A 9,712-nucleotide genomic window follows, 5' to 3' on the forward strand; every position below is an offset into this window, starting at 1 on the left:
CTCAAATATGAGAGAGCCCCTTCCTCCTGGTTCTGGGCTCTCACAGGAACTAAGATCTCACATCATTTTAAAAATCAGAGCTGCATCTCAATCCTGATATGTATCATCCCTTGCCATTCCAGTCCTGTTCCTCCTGCTGGCATTGCTCAACCTTTGCGGATGCAGCTCACCCCTGCCCTGTAGCAACAGCTACTATTCCAGTCCTGAGCAGAGACTGCTATTCCAGAAAACAGTTGTGGTTCTTTGTGGGCACTAGATACACTCACAAACATTTATGTATTAGGTCCTAATATATAAATGTCTGTGAGTGTATCTAGTACCCACAAAGAGCTAGGCCAATGGGTACGCAGAGGTCTTCCAGGGGATACATCAACTCATCTAGATATTTTCCTAGTTTTACAACAGGCTACATAAAAAGCACTAGCAAAGTCAGTACAAACTAATATTTCAAACAGACAATGACTTGTTTGTACTGGTCTATATACTACACTCTGAAAAGTAAGTACAATATTTAAATTACAATTGATTTAATCATGAGAAAGTCAGCAATTTTTCAGTACTAGTGTGCTGTGACACTTCTGTATTTCTGTCTGATTTTGTAAGCAAGTAGTTTTTAAATGAGGTGAAAGCTGGAGTATGCAAGACCAATCAGACTGCTGAAAGGGGTACAGGAGTCCGAGAAAGGATGAGAACCACTGTAACTAGGCCACTACTCTGCCATGCCCTGTGTTACAAGTGTTTGCTTTGTCTCTATGCTGACCTGTTAATAGTGTCCAGGTATGGGCAGTGTCTGCTGCGCCGGTCCTCGGGATCAAATCGGCCATATCTCACTGGAATAAAGACCCACACAAATGGATTAGAAACAACTCCAGCATCACTCCCAGGGGCTAAGGAATTAACAGTTTTCCTGAAGTGGTACCTGCCACTGAAAAGCAACGCTTCAGAGACAGAAACCCCAGAACCACATGGCATTTCCTCAGGAGAAAATAACCCACACAGGCTGCTGGGAGCATGACACCAGCACTTTGTACTCTGTTAAGGCTGCCTACATGAGAACACTAGTTACACTGACTAGAGAACCTGAACTGGGGTGAGAACTAGCTTGAGAACCGACCTCTCCCCTTGTTCCTCACGTGGGTTAAAGTATTTCCTCCTAAAATCAAACCTTCAATGCTCAGAACCTCGCACCTGGGGATGGCAAAGCGAGGTGAGTATCACCAGCCCCATCTCCACCACAGGGACACAGAAGCACCAAACGGGGGAAGGAATTTGACTTTGGTCAGCGGGTCTGGCAAGAGCTAGAGCAGAACCCAGCTCGGACAACCGTCACCAAAGCGACTTCGGCTGTTCGCTGCCCCGCGCCCGGCCAGCGGCGGCTCCAGCAGATCGCTCTGGCCCAGCCCATGGTGGGCCCAGGGGAGTCGGGGCTCTGAAGCAAGAGAGGCCGGAGCATGGGCCGCGGGGTGCCCAGCACTGACCAGTCCCAGCCACGGCTCAGGGACCCCCACCCCCCCCGCCCCACCGCCCCCCCCGGGCCCCCCGCCGCCGCCACCTGTCGGCTCCGGCTCCGACTCCGGCTCCTCCTCGGCCTCGCGCTCCCGCTTGACGCGGGGCGGACCGTCCTCGGGCTCGCGCTTCACCCGGACCCGCTCGGGCTCCGCCTCGCGCTTCCCTCGGGAGGAGCCGCGCGACCCCGCCGGCTCCCGCTTCACCCGGCCCGAGGCCGAGCTCCGCGGGGACGGCCGGGACTCCCGCTCCCGCTTCACCCGGCCGGACATCCCGGGCCGCTCCAGCCACTACTGCGCATGCGCGGAGTGACAGACGCAGCCGCACGCGCGTACACAGGCCAGCGGCACCTTTGCCCTCCCCACACGCATGTGCAGTAGCAGACGCATGCGCACAGCCGTCCAAAGGGAGGCGCGAGGATCAGTTTGGCGCCTGCGCACTCTTACGGCGTCCCTTCGCGCATGCGCATTGGTTGCTGTCCAGCCAGTGTTTGTGGGATGGGCCGACCGCCGGTCTTCTCGGAGTTCCTATTTAAAGAGACAGTCTCCCCTTTATGCAGCGATCATTGGCAATGGCAGCTTGGGGCTTTGTGGCCTCACTCTGCTCCCCAGAGGGCTGGTGTCTCGTGTCTGTGCTGCTGCCCCTTGCCCTGCCCCCAGCGTCTGATCCCTGCAACCCTGGCATGTCTCCTAAAGCCCCAGCTCCTGGAGTCCAGTGACGGGGTGAGGATCTGGGCTCTCGTGGAAGACCTTGTGTGTGGGGAGAAAAGCCAGAAAACGTGAATCCCGAGGCCTGACAAGCCGCAAGGCCACGGAAGCCAACTGCAGCAGTTACTGATTTTAAAATCTCATGATTGTTAAGCCAAGCTCATGATTTATGAAGGCCTGAAATTGCCAACACAGCAATAGGCATTGCAGCCATGTCGGCCCCAGGAGATTAGAGAGATGAGGTGGGGGAGGCAATATCTTTTATTGGACCAACTTCTGTGACAGAGACAAGCTTTCAAGCTACACCAAGCTCTTCTGCAGGGCTGGGAAAGGCACTTCCAGCGTCACAGCTAAATACAAGGTGGAACCGATTCTTTGGCATAAGCAGTTAACACCTTGTGACGCTCTGAGTTGGTTTCCCAGACCTGAAGACGAGCTCGGTGTGGCTCAAAAGCTTGTATCTCTCACCAGCAGAAGCTGGTCCAATAAAACATATTACCTTGTCTCTCAAATCTATTATTGTTTAGCATTGGCATTACATTCACACCCAGAGGCTTTGACTTAGGTCTGGTCTACACTAGAAAATTAAATTGGTTTAACTACTTCGCTCAAGGGTGTGAAAAATCCACACATTCCCCCTCTCCCCCCAAATGGCGTAGTTAAGCCAACCTAACCCCCAGTGTAGACAGCACTAGGTGGACGGAAGAATTCTTCTGGGGACCTAACTGCTGCCCCGTGGGGAGGTGACTAACGGGAGAACCCCTGCTGTGGGGTGGGTAGTGTCTACACTGAAGTGCTACATTTGAGTGTAGACAAGCTCTGAGACGAAGTTGCCTTTATGCAGGGATGGCCATAGCCTCCCAATTCCGCGGGTGCGCTATGTCCGCCCCACACGCACCCTGGCGCAGCGGCTCTGTGCTGCAGGGCTGGGCCCGGCCCCCTGCTTTGCAATCTGGCGCACAGGGTGGCAGTGCCACTGATGGAGGGGCAGCCAGGCCAAATCTGAGGGAGCGGGGTCACAGCACCACTGAGGGTTGGCGCTCTTGATTTCTGGGGGTGCAACTGAACCTATGAGCCCCCGGGCTAAAGGCCTGCCGTGACATAACCTCCCTCTGCACAGATACAATATCCAACGCGGACCGCCTGGCGCACGGCTCTGCCCTGTGGCTTCTCACCCTAGGGTGTCAAACGCTCCCACCTCATTTGGCGCTGGTGTGCCAGTGACGGGGGCAGTGCAAAGGTGACTCAGAAGTGGGGGGCACTGCGCAGAGCTCGGTGTGGGGGTGCGAGGCACGGGGCGGGGGGTGAATGCACAGGTACAGGGTGGTGTTGGGTTGTAGGGGGTATGGGGGGGACACAGGGATGGGGATGAGGGTGAATGGTCTCTGCTCCAGGGGGGTGCAGGTGCCTGCCCCGGGTAGGGGGCGGCCCTAGGGAGACGCGGGGGGCTGGTCCCGGGGTGGGAGGCTCCGGACCGGGGACTGGGGCCGGGAGGCTGATCCCGGTCTGGAGGGGCTGGCCCCGGGGACGGGGGGGCCTGACCAGGTGCGGAGGAGCCGGGGTCTGAGTCAGTCTCTCGCGGCTCCCCGCGCTCGGCCGGGCGGGGCCGGGGGCGGGTCTCAGGGCCCCGGCGCCGCCGCTCTCCGGCGCTGGGCGAGGCGGGGGCCGATGGACGCGGGGCCGGAGGCGGAGCGGGGCCCGGCCTGGGGCGGCTGCCGGCCGGGGGGGCGGCTCGACATGAGCCACGGCTTCGTGCGGCACATCCGGCGGAACCAGGTCGCCAGGTACCGGCCCGGACCTCCGGGACCGGACCCTGCCCCCCGAACTCCCCGGGACCGGACCCCGGATCTCGGGACCGAACCCTGCCCCACCAGGACCGGACCCCGGATCTCCCGGCACCGGCACCTGGCCCGGACCCCGCCCCCTTGGATCTCCAAGGCCCGGACCCTGTGCGCGGACCCCCCCCCCAGCCCCGGCCCCCGCCCCGGGGCCGGGACTCCTGGTCCTTGCCCCCAGGGAACCCCCCCCCCCATGAGACCCCCCCGCCCTGCAGCCCCCCCCCCCCGACAGCAAGGGTTGGGGGAGCTGGACCCTCACTGGGTGCAGGCCTGGGAGACCCCGGCTGGGGGGGCTGGTATTCAACCCCCTCCCAGGTCACGCCTGCCCCCACCCTGGCACATTTCGGGTCAAGGGCATGGCATCTGTGTACCAGCCCTGCCAGTTCTCTGTTCAGCTGTGGAGCCTCCGGGGCTGGGTGGGAATGGGACCCCAACTACTAATGCAAACAGCAAGCAGGACGCCTCTCTCTAGCTGGGTGAAAAGGGTAGGTGCCTATCCCCCATCCCCCTCTGCAGATAACCTGTAAGGGGGGGGGCACTGGAGAACAGGGTAAGATGGGGCAGGTACCCCCCCCCCCCCCCCCCAGCACCAGCCCCTCGCCCTGCCACAAGGCCTATGCAAACACGCCCCACGTGCACCCCCCTAGGTGTGGCAAATCAATGGCATCTCCAGGCAGGCCTGTCCCGGCTCCCAGCCCCATACCCAGCTGCAGCCCCAGGCCTCACTCTCCTCCCCATCAGGGACGACTACGACCGGGAGATGAAGCAGGCCAAGGAGAAGGTGAAGAAGAGGCACACACCGACCCCGCCCCGGCCCAGGAAACCCGACCAGCAGGTGTACCACCCCTGCCGGAGAAGTGAGCACAGCTGGCGCCCTGCTTTCTGTGCTCCCACTGGGGAGCGGATGGGGCATGTGTACAGCAGAGTGGGGGCGCCTCCCCCTCAGCCCTCATTGGGGGGGCTGCCCAGGCGTTGTTAGCTCCTGTGCTGATCCAAGTCATTGAGTTTGGTGGGGGCGAGTCCAGAATCCCCCCAGCACCGTGTCTGCACCTTTGGTGCGACGGGCGTCAGTTCCAAGGGGCGGCTGACCGACCAGCCAGGTTTGGGCCGTGGCCAGGCTGAGGGATCAGATGGGGACAGGCCTGGCATGCCCAGCCCTTTCCTTGGTCACTGGCAGCGCCACAGAGCAGGGGTTTAACCACGCGGTCCCTTCGCCCAGAGCCCTGGGTCCAAATCCCAGTGACGGTCGCCCGCAGGACCTGGCTCTGGGCCTCCTAACTGGTGCCCATCCCAGTCCAAAGATGATCACGATTGGCCACTTCTGCTTAGCAGGATTCTGAGGGGCTGCGGGTCGGGATTCAGGGGCACTGGCAGAGCTGGTGGGGAGCCCAGGGCTGAGCTAGCAGGGGGCTGCGGGTCGGGATTGAGGGGCAGCAGCAGGGCTGTGGAGTGGGGATCCCAGGGCTGAGCTAGCAGGGGGCTGCGGGTCGGGATTGAGGGGCATTAGGTCAACGCCCCTTAAATCTGATGGATTCCTGGTGCCAGGTTCAAGGACTCCATTTCCAGACTGCTGCGTCCATGCCCTGTTTTCTCTGGGTGGGTGCAGGCACCGCCTGGCCACACTCCCCTCATCGGCTCCCTTACGCTCCCCAGGTCGAGCTGACCCAGCCTGCGGCCTGGAGTACGAGGGGTCTAGCGAGAGCAGCTCCAGCACAGAGCCAGACCCCCGCGGCACAGAGCTCTTCTGCCTAGAGTATGAGGCCGACAGCGGCGAGGTCACCTCGGTCATTGTACACCAGGTATGTGCCTGGCAAACCAGGCAGGGGGTGGCAGGAGAACAGGGCGGCAGGGAGGGGATCTCCTGGCAGGAGAGGGTGGGAGCTAGTAGGGAGCGCTCTCCCCCTGTGTCAGTGCTGACCCCAATGACTGAGCGAGGTGTTAAGGGGCCTGGGCTGCAGGGAGCAGGGCAGGGGCTCAGCTCAGGGAAGAGGGTTATGGGGTGCAGCAGGGGGCGCCGTGCTGCAGGGGGTGGAGTAGGGGGCACTGTGCTGTGGGGAGCAGGGCGAGGGCTCAACAGGGGACGCTGTGTTGTGAAGACTGGAGCGGAGGGTGCTGTGCTGTGGGGAGAGGGGTGGGGGGCTCAGCAGGGGGCTGGAGTGGGGTGGGCTGTACTGTGGGGAGGCAGGTGTAGGGTTTGGCAGGGGGCGCCGTGTTGTGGGGACTGGAGCGGAAGGTGCCGTGCTGTGGGGAGGAGGTGTGGGGCTTGGCAGGGGGCACCGTGTTGTGGGTAGCAGGGTGGGGGGCTTAGCGGGGGGGGGCGTGGGGCAGGGGGCGGGGCGGGGGGGGGGGGGGGGGGGGGGCTCGGCAGGGGGCGCCGTGGTTTGGGGAGTGGGGCAGTTGCTTGACGGGGCCCCGTGATGCGGAGAGCAGGGTAGGGGGCTCAGCAGGGGGTGCTGTCACTCCTAGCATTCTGTGTGGTCCCTCCATCCCGTTGGTGTCTCTCGCCCTCTCCCCTTGCTCCCCCGTCTCTCCGGGGGCAGAGGGCACCTCCACATGCCAGCTGCCGGCCCAGCGGCCCTCCCCTTCTACAGACAGGAGCCAGGGCCCGCAGACCCCATGGCAGAGGCTGCAGCCAGCGCAGAGTGACAGGATTGTCCGGCTGGGGCATGCTGGGGCCCTAGCACATGCTGCCTGGGGCGGTGCAGGGAGCTGGCGCTCAGCTGCTCGCTCCGCCAGGAGGGAGGGCTGGGCGCATGCGGGAGCTGGGTGGCAGGAGTTTCCGGAGCTGATGCAGGCCCTGCCCCTCTCACTGCAGGACGACAGCCCTGAGGAGGTGACGGAGAAGGTGTGTGCCCGGAGCCCACTGGAGCCGCCCCTGCGTGAGGCCCTGAGGCAGCGGGTGCAGGAGGAGCTGCGGAAGCGGCGGGCGAAGCGCTGAGGCCTGTGGTGGCCGTGCTGGGTGGGGAGCTGGGCGCAGAGTGAGAGCTGCGACACCCTGGCTGGGGGTGTTGGAGGCTGTGGCCCCGGGGAGCGAGAACCCGGCTGCCCCAAGCTCCCACAGACTTGCTGAACGGGTTTGTTCCCTGCCGCTCCCAGCCACCCCCAGCAGCCAGGGCCCAGCGCTGGTGCCCCCAGAAGGAGCTGGCTGCTAGGTAGGGATCCTGAGCGGGGCGGCCTGGGGGTCCTGGGAACTGGGGCAGATGAAGCCCTGGGCACAGCCTGGCGGGGAGGAGTCTTGCCCAGCCTGGTAATGCCTGGAGGGTGCACCGGTGCTGACAGGCCCCATGAAGCCACTCTGCCCTCATGGTCCTCCAGCCTCCCCTCCCCCAGGATCCCCCCGCCCCCTCTCCCCTCAGGGTCCGCCCACCCCCACCCTCCCATCCCCCTAGGGTCTCCCTGCCCCCATTCCCCCTGGCTTCCCCGTCAACCTGCCCCCTGACTTCCATGCCCCCAGGGTCTCCCATCCCCATTCCCCCAACTCCCACCTCCTGGGGTCCCCTGTCCTCCATTCTATGGGTGGCTGAGCTGCTCCCTGTTCTGGCTCAGTTCCCACGGGGGGCTCACACCCAGGCAGACTGTCTTGTTTAAGGGAGCTCTATGGCTGGTTGAAGGTGCCAGGCTGTTGGCCAGCATACAGCACGGGACCTGGCAGCTGGGGCGGTGGCCAGAGGGCACCGGGATTGGGCTGGTCCCTGAGAGGTTCCCATGGGCCCCATACCCCCACCCAGGCAGGAATGTGCCACTGAGCCCTTTAGGGGACGCCCTGTGTCCTGGGTGGGGGAACCGGCCGAACCCCATTGGATCTGCCCTATACGCATGGTGGAACCGCCCCCTCGGCGCCGGGCTGCGTCAGGCATCTCGGCTCTAGTGCCTGTTGGCCCCGGGGCGCTGGAGAAATGAATGAGCCCCGTGCTCCAGTGCCATGGCCAGCCAGGCCTGCCCCAGGGAGCTCTCGGCACCAGGACCGCAGGGCCCTGTGCTCGCGGCACCAATAAATGTCCTGACAAAACAGAACTGGGCTGTGTAGTAACAAGCATTCCTGTGCGACCCCTGCCTGGATGGGGATCGCTGGGGCCACGCCCTGGGGGTGTTCTAGCCCCTGACCCCCTTTGTCTCCCGGGCGTCAGAACTGGGGAGGGCGCGGTCCTCGACTCATCCTCGCCCCTCCCCTGAAATGGACAAGTCTTATCAGCCTGGCCCAGGTCACCCAGCAGAGCTAGGAATGGGCCCCGCTCCCCTGAGCGCCAGCCTGGTGCCCTCGTCGCTACGCAATGCTGACCCCTGGCGTGTGATTTCATCTGACTGCTGCCACGGCCCCGGCGAGCGCTGCACACGCCAGCAGCTCTTCCTTCCCCCCCGGGATCTGGAGAGGCAGTTCGGCTGCTGTTCCGCCCCCTGAGTTGGTGGGGAAACTGAGGCGCAATGAGCGGAAATGACTCGGGCCAGCTCAGGCAGCCGGTCAGCAGCACAGCTGGGAACGGAACCCAGGAGTCCAGCTTCCCTGTCCTGAGCACTGAGCAGGAGGCAGTTCTTGTGCTGCCCAGTCCCCCGTGGTGTTAGGTCGCCTCTCCACCAGGGCCCCCCCCTTGGAGGACAGCTCGCCCCCTGCACTCACTCCCACACCCATCGGCCACCTCCCCCGAGGGCAGAGAGGTGGGGCCACCTGAGGGAGGGTATAATTCCCACTAGGGCCTGCTCTGGGGCAGGGCGACTCATCCGCTTCTCTGGCACGTCGGGTGTGGGGGGCAGTAATCAGTTTTCGCTGAGCCCAGAACTCGCATGAGCCTGAAGGAGAAGATTCTTGCCCCCAAGGCAGGTTGGTAGATGGGCCTGCATGGAGAGTTGTTCCCTTTAAATGGAGCAAAACCCTCCCATGTGCACGTCTCTGTTTGAACCAGGTTCTAGCAGTTTAACTTCAGAGGATTGGGAACTGGTTCAAGCTGACATGCAATCAGTGTGTCCTCACGGGGGCGACGCTGGTTTCACTAAACTGGCACAAATCGCGGGCGGGGGGCTGCCTTTTCATTGTGTGGCGTCCCAGGCACTGCCACAATCCAGATACTCAGACAATCCCGCAAACCTTTCTGTGCCTGGGTCACTTTCAGACCCTGCTCATGTCTAGCTACGCACAGAACGACCCTGCCACTGAGCTCAAAGCGCTTGCAATGGGCGCCATGACTATCCCCATTTTACCAAAGAGGAAACTGAGGCACAGGAGGGGAAAGCCCAAGGGTCACCCAGCAAACCCGTGGTCTAACCACTAGCCACATGGCTTTCCTGAAATTAAAGGGAAGAGAATAGTCACCTTTCCTGCAGTGGGATTGGACCATGCAGCCATTTGCACACAATGGTTGCATGGCCAAATACTTGTCCTTCTGTCACGTTCTTGCAGTAATGGGGGTCTGCGGGGTGGTGGGAGCTCTGGGAGGCACACCGGTTTCACACAGAAAGGTGGTCTTCGGGTGTCTGTTTACCATTCAGAGTTTACAGCCGCAGTGTCCGAGCCGGACCCCGCCCGCTGGATGTATTTCTGCGGCCTGCGTGGCACGTTCAAATCCTGCGGCATCTCGGTCTTCGTTTGAACCGCAAAGGGAATGTCCAGCCAGCGGGGTAGTGCAGAAACCCCTGAAAACGTGCCCTGTGAGATAGCATTGCCTACCT

At 62.2% G+C, this 9,712-nt stretch overlaps 1 protein-coding gene across 1 annotated transcript; it reads left to right on the forward strand.

Annotated features, from left to right (window-relative positions):
* Positions 1–3,881: 3,881 nt before the first annotated feature.
* On the forward strand, positions 3,882–7,409 carry LOC112112043 (UPF0561 protein C2orf68). Its single transcript, XM_024207754.3, has 4 exons — positions 3,882–3,997; positions 4,793–4,908; positions 5,705–5,850; positions 6,867–7,409. Exons 1-4 carry the CDS (start codon positions 3,882–3,884, stop codon positions 6,987–6,989), a joined length of 501 nt encoding a protein of 166 aa, XP_024063522.1. The 3' UTR covers positions 6,990–7,409.
* Positions 7,410–9,712: the final 2,303 nt, after the last annotated feature.

The sequence above is a fragment of the Terrapene carolina genome, unplaced genomic scaffold, assembly GCF_002925995.2.
Source record: "Terrapene carolina triunguis isolate 2854851 unplaced genomic scaffold, T_m_triunguis-2.0 Scaffold30859, whole genome shotgun sequence".
NCBI lineage: Eukaryota > Metazoa > Chordata > Testudines > Emydidae > Terrapene > Terrapene triunguis.

Bases quoted from the DNA above. Each gene is read 5' to 3' on its own strand.
- LOC112112043 (XM_024207754.3), top strand. From the start codon at position 3,882: ATGGACGCGGGGCCGGAGGCGGAGCGGGGCCCGGCCTGGGGCGGCTGC. The intron at 3,998-4,792 runs GTACCGGCCCGG...CCTCCCCATCAG, and splicing joins CGGCGGAACCAGGTCGCCAG to GGACGACTACGACCGGGAGA. The intron at 5,851-6,866 runs GTATGTGCCTGG...CTCTCACTGCAG, and splicing joins CCTCGGTCATTGTACACCAG to GACGACAGCCCTGAGGAGGT.